Below are 16449 nucleotides of genomic sequence, written 5' to 3'. Positions count from 1 at the left end.
TTCCTCCAGACAGGTCTGTCCTCTGTAATGTCTATCCCATTCCCAGCCAGTCTGAAGCCCCAGAGTGCACTGAGACACTATTCACACAGGGAGACTTCCTCAACCATTTCTCAGACCATGAGTCAAACCTCATTTACTTTCCCCAAACTAAACCAGGAAAACTAAGAACAGAGACAATACTGCCTTGTCTGTCAACCTGAATGCAATACTTACCACTAAGCTCTGTTGTGAATTCTGTAAGTGGGTAAACTGGCTTTAGAGGGCACTAAAGTCTGCCTTTAAAACCTCTCTCCAAGCCAACGGTCTTTAAAAGTATGGTATGTGTTTTGTCTATGTGCATCTTTACTGGTAGTGGAGTGCCCACTCTTTCTGGACAGTGTGTCCCCACAGCCCTGGTTCACCAGGCCACACGAGGCTAGCAGCCCCAGCCAAGAGGAGACGGGAGAAGGCAATAACACAGCTTATAAAAAGAGGAGCACACTGTAATTCACCATCTCCTTTTTTCTCTTCTCTATTTGCAATGGACGTCCTTGTGTTTGCTTTGGTTCCAGAAACAACCGTGAAGCAGCTTCAAATAATTCCAGGGCAGAACACAGTGCCAACCATTGGATGTTAGGCGCCCCCATTCCGCTAATAAAAAAAAGAGAGATTTGGAAAGACGTGGGACCCTTACAAATCTGCTGGAGTTGTTGTTCCTCACTGTCTTGGCGTTCCCGAAGGCCTCCAGGAGGGGGTTGGACTGGAGGATGATGTCTTTGATGTGCTGTGAGGGAGCAGACAGACAGTAGGCTCGTTTTAGTGACTGACAGGTAGGGTATAGAGACAGTTGGTAGGGAGACACTACTACACTCTGCAGTGATCAACATCCCTGCTGGCAGATCAACATGCACCGTCTCTGGAACTTTCAAACGTCGCTCCGCTCTCATAGTGTCTGGAGCACATTATCTTTCCCATGATCCATCTGCATATCAGGAGCCCATGAATTTTAAAATCAGCACAGCGTCGTGGAGACCGAACTATTATCCTCTCTATTAATCAATGTGGAATGGTAGCATTTCTTTGAATCGTTTTGCGTCCCTGAACTATTGTCCTCTATGAAGAAAAACACTTTAGTGGCATGCGGTTCTAGTGTAACAGCTTTTTGTACTTACCCCAGTGCTCAGTTAAACCTTACATACAGTTGAAGTTGGAAGTTTACATACACTTTGGTTGGGGTCATTAAAACTAGTTTTTCACCACTCCACAAATGTCTTGTTAACTAACTATAGTTTTGGCAAGTCGGTAAGGACATCTACTTTGTGCATGACAAGTTTTTCCAACAATTGTTTACAGACAGATTATTTCACTGTATCACAATTCCAGTGGGTTAGACGTTTACATACACTAAGTTGACTGTGCCTTTAAACAGCTTGGAAAATTCCAGAAAATTGTCATGGCTTTAGAAGCTTCTGACAGGCTAATTGACATCATTTGAGTCAACTGGAGGTGTACCTGTGGATGCATTTTAAGGCCTACCTTCAAAATCAGTGCCTCTTTGCTTGACATCATGGGAAAATCTAATGAAATCAGCCAAGACCTCAGAAAAAAAATTGGAGACCTCCACAAGTCTGGTTCATCCTTGGGAGCAATTTCCAAATGCCTGAAGGTAACACGTTCATCTGTACAAACAATAGTACGCAAATATAAACACCATGGGACCACACAGCCGTCATACCACTCAGGAAGGAGATGTGTTCTGTCTCCTAGAGATGAACGTACTTTGGTGCGAAAAGTGCAAATCAATCCCAGAACAACAGCAAAGGACCTTGTGAAGATGCTGGAGGAAACCGGTACAAAAGGATCTATATCCACAGTAAAACAAGTCCTATATCGACATAACTTGAAAGGCCTCTCAGCAAGGAAGAAGCCACTGCTCCAAATCCGCCATAAAAAAGGCAGACTACGGTTTGCAACTACACATGGGCACAAAGATCGTACTTTTTGGAGAAATGTCCTCTGGTCTGATGAAACAAAAATAGAACTGTTTGGCCATAATAACCATCGTTATGTTTGGAGGCAAAAGGGGGAGTCTTGCAAGCTGAAGAACACTGACTGGGAGACTAGTCAGGGTCGAGGGAAAGATTAACGGAGCAAAGTGCTGAGAGATCCTTGATGAAATCCTGCTCCAGAGCACTCAGGACCTCAGACTGAAGGCGAAGGTTCACCTTCCAACAGGACAACGACCCTAAGCACACAGCCAAGACAATGCAGGAGTGGCTTCGGGACAAGTCTCTGAATGTCCTTGAGTGGCTCAGCCAGAGCCCGATCGAACATCTCTGGAGAGACCTGAAAATAGCCATGTAGCGACGCTCCCCTTCCAACTTGACAGAGCTTTAGAGGATCTGCAGAGAAGAATGGGATCCCAAGGGATAACAGGTGTACCAAGCTTGTAGTGTCATACTCGCTGTCAAAGGTGCTTCAACAAAGTACTGAGTAAAGGTTCTGAATACTTATGCAAATGTAATCCGTTTTTTTATTTGTAATACATTTGCAAAAAAATCAAGAAATCTGTTTTTGCTTTGTCATTACGGGGTATTGTATGTAGATTGATGAGAAAAAAACTAACAATTTAATCTATTTCAGAAAAAGGCTGTAACGTAACAAAATTTTGTCTGAATACATTTTCGGAATGGACTGTACATGGAAAACGTACAGTAAATAGTCATACACCCTTTTCCACATGACTCAGAGCGTGATAGCTAACATTAGCTTTGAACTTGAAACCTTGACTAAAGTACAATAATTCCAGGGTGGAAAAAGCACTGTACTAATCAGACTGAAAAAATGACTACCATCACAATTGCATCTGAGTGGAAGCATCTTGTGATCCAGCTTATATTCCTACAGACTGGAAATTCCAAGCCCTTTTCAGTGGGCCAATAATACCAGGGAGGCTGGTGGAGAGGGGTGGCTTGTGGACAGGACATCTGCTGAGTAGTGTGGGGGCCAGATGGCTGCTGGGGGGTTGGGAACGAGGGTATTTGGGGGTTGGATGGGCTGCTGATGGACTGATAATGATAATGGGAGATTGGAGGGAGGGATGGCAGGAGATGGTTTTGGTGGTGCGGAAAAGGGAGGTTTAGACAGGAAACAGCAACCGGTCATTAGGATGGACTGACCTCATAAGGTACATTGTAAATGACAGTGGATGTGTGTGTGATCGTCTGAAATGAATCACATTTTCACAACTGTAGTTGAGCTGTGTTTCACGGTGTAAAATGGAAGTAGCTTCTCTGGACTCACCTGCACTTTGGGTCCTCCTCCGGATACTCTGGAGATGTAGCCCATGATGTATTTGGCTGCTACAGTCTTCCCTGCACCACTCTCTCCACTGAAACACAAAGTAGAGAGGTTAGAACGGTCCATATAACATGGCAGTCCTCTGAAACACAAAGTACAATTCAAGGATGCCCACGTTGTTAGTTAAAGGCTGTCAGTAACCAGATGCTGTAATTACTCTGCTTGCCTTGCTATTCAAGAGGACGTCCCTCTTAGCAACACAAAGTTCTGGAAATAACAAGTAAATGAGAGTATACACTTTCTCTGTGGAAATTCAACTGAACTCTGAAGCTGAAAAAGCAGTTGTAGATTTATGGTACCAGACAGTAGCATGCTAAATAACACTCCATGAAAATCTCCTCTAAGCCTGGTTTTAAGAGGGTCAGTAGGGGTTTACCAAAATGCTCCTTTATTGTCTCTTCTTATCCCCAATTAGCATGAAGGTGGCCTACTATTGAAGGAGGGTATTTCTCTTTTCTCTTCTCTTCAATGTGCGGTGTAGGAACAGAAGTTGACCCAGTCAAAATGCTCTTCCTCTAATTCTCCCAGCTGAGCCAAACCCTTCACTTCAAAGCAACTTTTTTCAAACATCCAGAATTACCAGGTGAAACGCCATCTCTTAACTTCCTGTCCACAGAGACTCCACTTCCTATGTTCACTCAGCTCTCCTTCTCTGTGGTTGATGCCAACCAAAATCAGACTCATCTCAGCAGTAAACCTCCCACTCTAGAAGGGGCTATTAACACTAATCCTGTTTTGTCATATTTGCCCAGTTTCTTTTATTCCTTCTCTTTCCTCAACCTCTCCTATTTTTCCTCCTGTCCTTTCACTTCACCAGGGTCATACTTATTTAGACATATGTGGTTTGGCAGTGGATGACAGGAGTCTGTGTTTTCATTTCATTTTTGAAGGGGAGTCATGTCGGTAATGCCCTTCTGAGACGACCCAGCTGCAGACCGTTAGAGGACGCCATAAGAAGTCATCAAAGCAACTCTATATGCTTATTCATCTCACTAAGCCGATACTGGACTCTGCTCCTCTATAGTATTCAGTCTAGCTTGTTACACAGCTATTCAAAACAACTATAACAGTTCTAGATATAGTGGTCACTACAATGCACTCAAAAACAATCAGTACACTGACTAGTGACCAAAAGTGATTCAATGTTCCCTCTATTCTTTGTCAATAAGCATTTGTAGGACCTTGACCCTTAAGAGAACCCATCTGCACACGTGGACTTATGGGCATGTTCTTTTCAGCTGGAGCAGGCTAGGGGCTGGAGTTTGAATCACATCCTATTTTTACCCTCCTGAGGGGTGCGCCCATTGTTGTAATTACACAGCACGTAGATGCTTAACACATTGTTGACTGCCTCTCCCATTTATTGGCCAAACAAGGACAGAAGGAGAGTCATGTCGTTATAGACGGCTTACTGTAAAGTACTACATTCAGCGCTGAATCACTGGGCTCACTCACAGCTCAGCTTGACAAAGAAAGCACCTGAAGTGATCATTACAGACATCAGCTATGAGTGAAATGGAATGCATGCTGAGTATAATGTGGAACGATGGATACCAGTTACGGCAGATTTGTATGATTAGGCACATTGTGTTCCCAAGCCACTACCGAATGACACACACACACACACACACACACACACACACACACACACACACACACACACACACACACACACACGAGGTGTGACTGAAGTCTGGCTTCATTTCGACTTGTTGGATAGCATCATTTCCTGCAACTGAAGGGTCCTTCCATTAACAGTGACAAAAAAACTTAGATGGATTCTCCATTTCCCATGTCATTGTTTCCATGAAACAATGACCCATTACCAAGCCTTTCATATCAATGGGGGAGAAAAGAACCTTCCCTACATAACTAATAAGCAGAAGAAAACTGTTATATGAACAGAGGGTAGAATATAGTGTGTCATTAGACACTACATTTCAGGCCACCCTTTGCGGGATAGAGCTGTAAACTCACCGGCCAGAGCCTTGGTAAAAAAAGACAGCAAAAACTGTGCAGAACACAAATGGTGCTATGTGATTTGAAATATTGCAACATCAGTGTTTGTAGAAGCGCAAGCACTTCTATATTTCATATGGCATCATTTGTGTTTTAACCACTCGGAGATAGTTACTACATTTTTTAAAACTATTTTATAATAATACTCTACATCTTTATTGCCCTTTGTAACTTAGCTTTCCTCTCCCAAAAATTTGAGTGCAGAAAAATCAGTGAAGTCAGACATTGACAGAAAGCCCAGTCAACACCACTTGACCACGTCAGATGACTCATGACATGTTGAATGACTTCTTTAATAAGTGGGAAAGAAAAAATGTCCAACACAGTACAGTGCTGACCACACTGCCTGGACAGCAATTTCATGGAGGGCTTTGTTTGCTGATCTGGTGCATCACAAATCCACTTCCATTCCTTTTATGTGGGAATCTGTACTGGCAGCTGTCTAAACAACGGGAGGAAAGTGCTGAACCAGTGGCCATTCGCCATGAGGTAAGCACTACAGTAACCGTCCTGGCCCCGGGCCTCAGGTGACTGGCCCACAACATAAAGCCCCAACTATGAGACAACACTTTGTACAGTCATGTTACCCACTATAGGCTTCACAACACTAGGGAAGGATCTCTGGACTACCACTAGCTTCCAGGAATCCAGGGCTGTGACCAAACACATTTTAATGTCCAGTTAGGCCATTTTACATTTCCTCCTTGACCACTGCTTGTTAAGACCGACTTTGGTTTGGTTCAATCATATTGCTTTCAACTGTCAAGTCTTTTCAGCTGAGTGGTCTAAAGAGGAAAGGAAGCTGTATTTGGGGCATGGCCAAAGAGTCCATAACATTTCCTCTGTCTGTGATCATCTGTCTGTCTGAGGCGAATAATCCGTATCCGAGTGTAATATACAGCATACTCTCAAATGTGTTAATTGTCACTACTTATCCGCTCTCAATCCATAACAGCAGAGGAACAGTCCCTCCCCCTTCCTGTACTGTGAGAGAGGACTCATGCATGCGCAACAAAGTACTATGCATGTGCAATTCCTGTTTTATAAAAGCAGGAAGCTAATGCATAAATAGACGCTGTGTTTTGTTTTCATTCTACATCCTGAGAAATGTTTCTAAAATCAACCAGCTGCCACAAGAAAAGAGTCTTGAGGACATATATTTAGACTTGAAGGTGTATTTTCCCAGTGTGCCTTTCCCAGCAGGCTGTGATATGAGGAGGGTGGATTAAGACTGGTTGAAGAATCCAGACTGAGCAGGGCACTGTCAGTCACCAGCACTCCTCCCAGTCAGGTGGTGGATCCTGTTGGGTCTGTTGGTTCCCTTCCCATCTATTATCATCACATTCAACAGTAGCACTCTTCCACCTGTGTCACCATGCAGTCTCCTCCTATCCCTCCCTGCCTCTTGACTTCTGCCTCTCGACTTCTGCCTCATTCACAGGTATTTCCCACATACCAGCTCTGTTGTTATGGTTGTCAGTTGTCACCCTTTCTCCCCATACACAAACACTGAAAGGGAGGGGAGGTGCCTGAGACATAATAACGAGAAAAGCAGGCAGGCTGACTCACCTGATGATGACACACTGGTTCTCCCTGTCGATCATCATGTTTCTGTACATGTTGTCTGCCAGGGCGTAGATGTGAGGAGGGTTCTCATACTGGGCCTGGGGGTTCAACAGAGATCATGATATAAGAATATCTCGTAAAAAAACTGGGTGGGTCCATTTTCTTGGTCCTAAGTGGAAAACTGACTGTAAAGGCAAGACTGTAAAGAAGTAAGAGTAATTAATGTAATGAAGTAATAAAGTCAGAGGGCTAACTGTTTTTATCAAGCATAGTTAACGTCCGTGTTGGCAGCCAAGGCCACTTTCAGTACGCTGGCCAAGAACACTTTAAATAATACAGACTTGAACAGGCTGTACTGAAGGCATTGCCAGGCCTTTTCAATGGGTAAGGCAAGTTTCTAAATCTGCTTCAACTGAGGGGTGCTGCTGGAAAAGGTATTTGAAGCACACCTAACCCAGTTCATTTAAAACTTTGTTCTTTCTACTGATAACATCATCTTAAAAACATGACTTATCTTAACTTTTCCAAGTATGAGGTGACGTTGTGCAAACAATTAGGATACAAGTTGAATACATACAGAGTTTTATTTTTACCCCCCCCAAAAAAACCTATTGGTACCCTGTCTCACTGTCTCATACTCCTGTCTAAAGAGAAAAGGCTGCTCACCGCGCCCTGATACATCTCCACTTCCTTGTCCCCAAAGTATGGCATCTGCTTGAACGGGTTAACAGAGATGAGCACAGGGCCAATGTAAGTCTGTAGAGGTTAAGGGTCATACTAACATATGTACCAGTAATATCAACTGTTCAGGTCCCTGTGACTCACATGGTCAAAGGAAAAAAAACAACACTAAGAATTCCCAGAGTTCACTAGTCATCTGCATCGAGCACCAATGACAACCCTCCACTCATTTTACTCTTTAAGACAATGCAGTTTCAGAACATATTTATAAATCTTGACGTAGTCCCTCTTGGAGAAAAATGACCTAACTGTGAGTAATTGGGCCCATGACATCATTGCAATGTGCATCTGTGTGGTAGCACTGGAGTGTGTGGTGATTGGACCCAAGCCTTGTAAAGACAGTGTTCACACATCAGAGCGAACAGCCCAGCAGTGTAGTGATGTGAGGTTTTGGCCCTGTAGCCCAAAGCAGCTCCCGGCACATAAAGCTGGTATTGAGGGCGCCCTGCAGTGACCCCAACCCCAGTACGTCACTGGCTGGAACACTGTGTTGATGCTATTTTCTGACCACAATCAGAGGATTGACTCAGAGTTTTCAATCTAAAATGGCCAGCATCCGCTCAACTCTATAATCCTAAAGACTGCCAGGACACAGATGAGGTTTTAATTAATGAGCTCCTTCGAGAACTTTCAACATCTTCCATCAAAAGGGTCATTCAGAGACCCAAACATTTCAACACTACTTGGATACATTATATGGGCACAAGAACAAAACTTTAAACCTCAATATATTCTTGAGGTCTGTAAGAGTGAAGCTGAATACTCTTCTTAGGGATTGTATAGGCCTACAGGCCTGGGGCATTTACAGATCTGGCCCTGAATGCTCTCAGCACAGCCAAACAAAACCATTACTGTTGTAGGAAAGTAGCTGCACTGCTTACATTCACTATGCATTTCTCAGCAACCCTTCCCCCCAACCTCTTTCCATATTGCTGCATGGTGAGATTAAACCAGAGTAAACCTGATTAAGATCCATTCCAGCCTGGAGGTGAAGGAAGCTGAAGTCAGGGGTCCAGATAGGGGCGCAAAGAGGCCCGTCTCCCCCTCTCCACTGGCGATACATGGTGGGAGTAGCCCAGTGTCTGGAGCCTCAAACACTAGATCATTAATCTGAGTTATTACAGCACTGTGAATGGTCACTCAGCTATTCTGGGAACAGTGGGAGTGTGTCTACGGCAGGGCTTAGCCATTCTTCATCGAGGTGTGAACTGTGTGTGAATGTGAAGGATACAAAGATGTAGTCGTCCATGTATCTCTTCTTGAGGTTGTCCACAATGGCGTCCTCGTTGATCTTGGAGAGGAGCACCATGTCGTCCACTCCACTCTGCTTGACATTGTGGCTCTGCCAGTGGTACCGGTAATGGCCCCGGCTCCCCTGGAACACACAGAACACAATACACATCTGTTAATGCCTTCAGACCACTAGTGCCCTCAGACTGGTTGCAGCCGCATCAAACTATAAAAGGACAGAATAATATCTAGGCTAGGAGTGTTTCCTGACTGCGTGACCTGACCAGGAAAAAAAATCATGGCCCTATAATCTCATAGAAACTTAATTAGCAGAAGCTTACCTTTACCTAGGACTGAAATCATCACATTTGGTGAGAGTACTGGAGTAGGCAGCCAAAACTTTTAGCAGAAAACTGAACAACTGAAATGAACTTGGGCTTTCCCCTGAGTAACTAATTTTCACCCATGCAGAGTTTTGATTTATTTTTTTTACTTCTAATAGGTGCAAGGTCAAGATTCCAAAAAGTGCTTTCAGTGTGTTTTTGGCTCTTTGATGTTGTGTTCTGACTGCTGTCAGACCTTTCCCTTTACCTCCCTCCCCCTCTCTTCCTCTCCTACCTCCGTTCCAGTTGGATTTGTTTTGCTGAGAGCGGGTCTCCAGAAAGCTTAGGGCATTCATCATGTGCTGTGAGTCAATGTCATCTGGCTACTGAGGAAAGGATTACAACGTGCTGTGTAGAGTGAGTCTTATTCTCCTGGATGGAGAACCAATCAAAGCCACAGACCAGATCCAGAACATTAGTCAACACTGGACACATCTCAATGCCATTTAACGCATTGTTTGCCTCCTGATTCCACTGAGAAAGAGCATTTTAAATCCCTCCTATTCTATTTTAGTTTACCTTTGAACTGGAGGGCAGCTTTACATACGGCTGAACGATTTGTATTTCTATGCCTGTTTTTTCTTCCTGGTTCTGGAATGCTATGTTTAAACTTTTGAAGTGGTTCAGATTGGAAAGGGCTGGTGCATAGATTAGATGGCAGCAACACTTCCATATTTCAGATTCCATAGGCTACAACAGACTGAATGGTGCAATGTGACAATCACTTGTTAAATGGCAATTTGTGGTTTAAGACAAAAAGTACAGATGCACTAAGATGTACTTTTTCTACCAAAGCAACACAGAGCAAAACCATGGTGAAATTACAGTAAAATAAAGTAACGCACAGTAGATTTAATACACCAATGGAAAGCCATGGTAACTTTCAGTAATTGACTTCTACAAAGTCGAGCAGAGAGACTGCTCAAATGAACCCTTAACGTTCTCAGGGGTGGCTCAATTTTTTTACACCAACAAAATAAATACCACAACCTCTCTTTACAGACTCACTCTTAGCATGGAACATAGTGAGTAATGTTAATAGCTTCTCAGACTATTTCTATGTGCATTTTCACTCAGGAGCCAAGACATAAATTACTGCTCCATTAATTTTCCAGACGGTTCCCATTATCATGTTTTACTACTTTTTTTAAAACAGAAGAGGAAAAGGCTGCTTTCTCTTCTCATTGGCGCGCTAAGCAGGGTGCATTACATGTGATTCCATACCCTGGGAGCTCATAAACACCTCGATGGAGATGATGTGTGAATGAAGAAAATATTGATGGGACACTGGGAAATTGGTGTCTCAGGAATTTGAAGATATACAGTGCATTCGGAAAGTATTCAGACCCCTTCCCCTTTTCCACATTTTGTTATGTTCCAGCCTTATTCTAAAACAGATTAAATCATTTTTTAATAATAGGTGAAATAGACATCTTACCCGCCAATGCCTAAATCTACCCGGATTTGGCACGTGGCAGGTGTTCATTTTAGGCCCTGCTTCCAAATCAAGGTAAACTTTTGGTTTTATTAATTTATTACCACGAGGCCGACCGATGTAACTGCTAAACTGCTTGCTGACTGTACTGCATGATTGTAGCAGGTTTATTAACATGTTAGTTCTAGTAGCTATGTTGACTATGACGTTAGCTAATATGGTGAGAATGATGTAGACTGTGTGTAGCGATTATGATATGAAGGTTTGGCTTAGAAATATTTTTCCAACTAGTCACAGACAGCTGTTTTGTTATACTGCATGTCCATGTTTGAGTACATCACAATCAAAGTATGTGAGTCTGTCTGAGTAAGGGTGAGTCAGACTCTTGATCACAGAGCCCTTTACACAAGATAAACAGTCCAGTCTTCCAGGCAGCGATCATAAACATTCAGAAAAAAAGGACTAGTTGATCAATAACATATAATAATGTCATATTATACTGAGCTTCTGTTATATTTCCATACTCATCTGAAATCCAACACATCAGCTTCATCTCATTGTTATGCTTTAACGCAGTAGCAATGACATTAACTGCATTGAGCTTGGAATCCACTACAGATGTCGCAGTTGAGCCCACCACAAATATGCATAAAACAGCCCAGATCTATAGCACAACCCCAGGCAAATCCTACACCATGTATGCTGTAGGACACAACCCTACATCCACAAATGAAAATGAAGTACCACCCTAGGCTATTTAGAGTGCTATATTTATCCTGTTGCTGCTTTGTTGGGAATGATAATGTTCTACTTGAAGAGGGAGAGGACGTAAGCCGGAAACACAGGAGCCAAAAGTTCAGAGTATTTTCCATGGGGGTTAGAGGAGAACATTGGGTACTTTGAGATGTTTTCAATAATTTTCTAACACACCAATAAAATAGTTTATAAATATTGATAATAATGTATAATGGCTTATTGATAACAGTGGTTATAAAGCCAATCATTGACTGCTTGTTGGATGCTGTGCCATTAACAGCTAATGTATGGCTCTAGTTGTTTTGACTGAGATCTAGCCTAGAGCAGGATGCTGTTCTCTCTGGTAAGTGATTCCCTAGGTTAGTGGAAAAGTTGAGGTGAGTCAGTCAGTGCTGGAGGTCGGAGAGCATACAGTCCCTTAGGGGGACAGATGGGACTGGGAGCTACCAATAATATCTGACTTCACTTTGAGCACATCTTAACAACCACCTTCTACACACAGACCGCCCTTAGTAACAGCATACTACAGAGCATCAGTCATAACTAATGATCTTTGCTTCTGTACAGTTCCAGTCACATATTATGTGTTTCACAGATGTCAAAACAACCTTGATCCCAGGAAGTATGATTGGGACCTCTGTCCAAAGAGATCTAGGATTAACCTGATTCATTACTTGATCTCATTCGCTCTCTGAAATAACAATCAACTCCTTAAAGTCTCCCAGGTTTGGGACCAGACCTTTTCCTTAAAGTTATCCCGACAGCAGTTGAGGAATTTCTGCACCAGCCCCAGATTCATAATGTCAGGCTTTTTTTCATGCAAATACCATTACCATATATGGAGAGTGCTGAGCAGAGCTGAGTTCGAGAAATGGCTGGGTTTGATTCAGTACAACAGGCGGCACATCCCCCCCCATTCCCCACTTTTACTCTGTTCTCCTTTTCCAACCTTGGATTTGACACAGAGCCCACCATGTGTTAAGAAGACCACTTTCTGGGTGCTGCACTCTACTACAGAACTGGATCTCTTTCCAGTAACAATCTTGGTGGATATTGCTTGGGATGTGGCCAGGATCAGGCTACAAATGTATTTTGTTCATGCAAGGGTTTTACTCAGTGTTGGATAAGTGCATACATGTGCTACCATGTAGCAGTTCAGTTGACCTGATTTCTGAAAGCAGCTCCATTCTGAGTCAGGTTTCCCTTCCCAGAGAAGGATTAGGATTTTATGAAAGATGTTTGATTTAATTTAAACAGATTTGAGAAGCTTTGGACAGATGCACATATACTAAGTCTTACAGTATGAAATGCCATCATGCATTTTGTTGATTAAAAAATCCCAACCCCCCCACCGCCCCAAACCTTGAAGAAAATACTCTGTGATCCTTCACACCAACCACACTATATCTAGCACTGGAAGGCATGATGTCAGTTAGTACTTCCTGTCTCCATGATCCCGGGTCACAGCCAGGTCACACAGCCATACATCAGCTATGACCTTTGCAGTTGTAACATCCATCTTTGGTGCGTACTAATTGATTCTTGAAGAATATAACTTAGAAATGCCTCATGAGCTTAGTTCAACTGTCGTACCCCTTCAGAACCCAAAATATCAGCTTGTTTTACTTCAATGTTTGTAAACAAAGTAAATGTAAACAAACACTGTATAGCCTCAAAACATGGTTAAAACTATAATGTTGATATCATGGATGTCAACATTATATTTGCGAGTGGTTTCTCCAGCCATCTCTCAAGTTTTTACTGAAAAAGGGGCGCATTGTTATTATTTCAACTGCGGATTGCCCCTTTAACAGACATAAACTCAATAGAACTAAATCAAGGCCAACACTAAGCAGTGCTTCCACCTGGACTCTATCACTGCTCTGGATTAACTGCTGAATCTGCACTTTTAATAAACCACTCATTTCAGAGCAGTGCCAGGAACAGAGTGCTGACAGAGAGTAAACCTTCCACAAGTCAAGAGGAGAAAACAAAGCAATCAAAGAGAGAGGTTGAAAAACCCTGGATGATGATTGAAAATACTGTGGTGATTCTAATATTAGAGACAGTAGTCTGAACAGTCTGAATCATCATCCGGGGTATTTCAAGATGGGAAAAGAGAAGTAACAATAAGCAGCAGTGTGGGGCTGTTGCCATGCACAGCTACTCCATGGGATGGGATATTCATTAGGGTCACAGAGCACCCTAGACAGCAGCCTCTTCCTCAGCTGGATCTGGACCCAGACTGGACCATGGTCACCATGGCAGCAACACCCAGGATACAGCCAACTTCACCACTGCTCAGCACCATGCCAGTAGAGGAGACATCCATGCCAAGCCTAAGAACACTACCCAGACTTGGACTAATAGTTGTCTCGCGTCGATAAGTAAAAACATTTCTGACCCTGTCTGAGTCTCTCAGCCTGGCACCCATAACTCCCCATTAATAAAAATACCCAGAGCCCAATGCCAATGAAAACAGTCCCCGCTACCAAAGCTCATGGGCATGAAAATGACTTACACCGATTAGTCAATTCAGTGTTTGTCTGAGAGACATTAACACCTGTAAACATGCAGTTTGGTCTATATCTATTAGATGTAGGTGGTAGACATGAGAATCCAGGCTGCAGTGCTTCTCTCATTCTGCTGTGCAGCTTACCCTGAAGTCATCTGCTTAGAAAAGATATACCAACATCAATAATGCAGAGAAAACCACCAATACTCCTTAACTGGCTAAGTTCTTATACTGTTTATCTGGGCCAGGGCTGACGTACACGTTGAATAAGCTTTTATGTAAGACAAGTGAAAAGAGGCCCTATTTTTCAAAGAGTTTGTTACACAATTGTACTAAATCAACTCTAGATAGTAGCTGAGGGTACTGTGAACTGGAGAGAGCTGTAGCCTGCAGGGCAGGGCTAGGTAGAGCTGGGCTGGGCAGGGCTAGGTAGGGCTGGGTAGCTGGGTGCCTGTGTCCTCCCCAGGGAGAACAAACAGAGAGGTAAGGAGAGGTGTAAGCTGAGACAGGAGGAGAGGTTACAAAAGAGAGATTCCTCCTATGTACTGAATCCATGGAAACTCATGTGAAATGTCAGATTTCATGAGAATACATCTACGGTTTATAAGTCCCCCTTAAATACATGACAATGTTTATGATAAGATTCACTTCTAGCCACACAAAAATAATAATTAAATGTAATATCAAATGCTATGGTATAGGGTGGAACTTAGAAAGACAAAAAAAAGCTAGATGTCATTGTGGGTAGGCCTACTCTTTTAAGAACAGCCACACTATTTTTCTTGCAGCTTGAACGTAAACAAACCATTTGCAGCAGGCTCTCATTCGTACCAATGATTTTCTGTGCCACACAGTGGCTGCTATTTGTCCAGACCAGTCTCAGATTTCAGTCACACAGCTTCCAGCTAGGAGCCCTCCTATAGGAAGGGAATTTTTGCAAATGTTCAGCGCCTATAATAGAAATTATATATTTTTGCAAAGACAATATCTCCCTGGTCTCAGTTTTTGTATGGCGGTTTGCGCTCTCTGTCAAAGAGAACCTTCCGTCCTTCTTTTTCAGCTTTCCATACATTACCGGGTAGATGCGTGCCACACATAGATTTCCCTGAACTAGATCTCCTAAGTGGGTCCCATGGCACTGCTTAACATTGCTGTGGCAACAACATTCACTCTCTCTAAAATCAGGTAGACCTCAATTATCTCCTGTAAACATGACTGATAAGAAAATGCCATTGTGTGAGGTGTGACACTTGCAGGGATACCCTCCCATTCCCAACAAGTAATACCATACTGCAGAGTTCCCCAATAGGCACCCCGTGGGCCAAATTCGGCCCCTGGGTGATTTTATTTGTCCCCCCCCCAAAAAAAAACATTTGATGTTGGACATAAGACTGTAAAAAAAATTTAATAAAATAAATCACCAGGAAATCAGCTGGAAGTAATTTTAAATTTAGGATATCTGTTCCCAAGTTATCCTACGCATAAATAGAGAGGCATATGTGATTTTATCCCAATGTAATCAAGGTTTGAAATCTTTTTGTTTTTGTCAAATACTATCTGTTTGGGATTCTTGCGGTATTCCGGCCCCCCGTCCATCCACTCAAGGATAAATCGGCCCACAGCTGAATGTAATTGGGGACCCCTGCTATACGGTCATTCAATATCCCTTTACTGTGGAACACATCTGGGTGGTCTGACATTCATACTCATTCATAAGGGATATGGGTAGCACTCTCGAGGAGTCAGTATTGGAATAAAACGTCAAGCTATAACACTGCCAGTTAGCAATGTGTTTTTATAGTATAAATTACCACTAAATTATGTTTTCTCAAAGAAAACCCCTATGACTGAAGGATTATACCAAATACTTCTTCTCAGCTGTGAAATCACCTGCTAGTCAGGAGCCAACCACTTCTCATAAATGCAATACACCCTTCAATATCCACTGGGTATCTTGAAGATAGACCTTTAGAAATCTTTCATGACATGGTAAAGACTCCATCCTCAGGGTCTGAGACACCAAACTTCTTAGTGATGCAGGAGGTATCTCCTCTTGTGATAAGACTGTTGCCAGGAGGAGAGTCAATTGCCATAAACAGAAAAACCATCCTCTGAATTAGTGAGGCTTTAGCCCAGAAGCAGTCATGGGTTATGGTCTGGACTAATTGGCCCATTGAAACAGATATATGACAAAGGACCTCCCAGGCCTAGACAGGAGAACTCCTGAATGGGAGAAGGAGAAGGGCCACTCACTGGAAAACACATCAATGCAGCAGGAGTTGTTTTTACAATGTGTACCAAAACTGTCTGGGTCCTGGGCCCAGTACTGCTGTGGCATAACACGGCTGAAATGAGCCCAGAAGCCTCAAGTTACTGTGGGATAGGACTGTGAAGGTCAGACACTGTTAAATGGTGTGGCTGGAGCAAAGATAGGTTGATGTATATTCTCTAAGACACGTTGAGTG

At 43.0% G+C, this 16449-nt stretch overlaps 1 protein-coding gene across 3 annotated transcripts in view; it reads right to left on the bottom strand.

Annotated features, from left to right (window-relative positions):
* Positions 1-16449, bottom strand: part of LOC139563062 (unconventional myosin-Ie-like) — a 57321-nt gene that overhangs the window by 26030 nt on the left and 14842 nt on the right. For all 3 annotated transcript variants that reach the window (XM_071381325.1, XM_071381323.1, XM_071381324.1), the window contains 5 exons: positions 8897-9040; positions 7591-7680; positions 6928-7022; positions 3283-3370; positions 674-763 (listed from right to left, as the gene is read on the bottom strand). In XM_071381325.1, the coding sequence (XP_071237426.1) occupies positions 674-763; positions 3283-3370; positions 6928-7022; positions 7591-7680; positions 8897-8974 (441 nt within the window). In that variant the 5' untranslated portion in view covers positions 8975-9040. The remainder of the gene's footprint in view (positions 1-673; positions 764-3282; positions 3371-6927; positions 7023-7590; positions 7681-8896; positions 9041-16449) is intronic.

Source organism: Salvelinus alpinus, chromosome 33 (assembly GCF_045679555.1).
Source record: "Salvelinus alpinus chromosome 33, SLU_Salpinus.1, whole genome shotgun sequence".
Taxonomy (NCBI): domain Eukaryota; kingdom Metazoa; phylum Chordata; class Actinopteri; order Salmoniformes; family Salmonidae; genus Salvelinus; species Salvelinus alpinus.
Note: the sequence above shows the minus strand (reverse complement) of the source record. Positions and strands in the feature narration are given on the sequence as shown.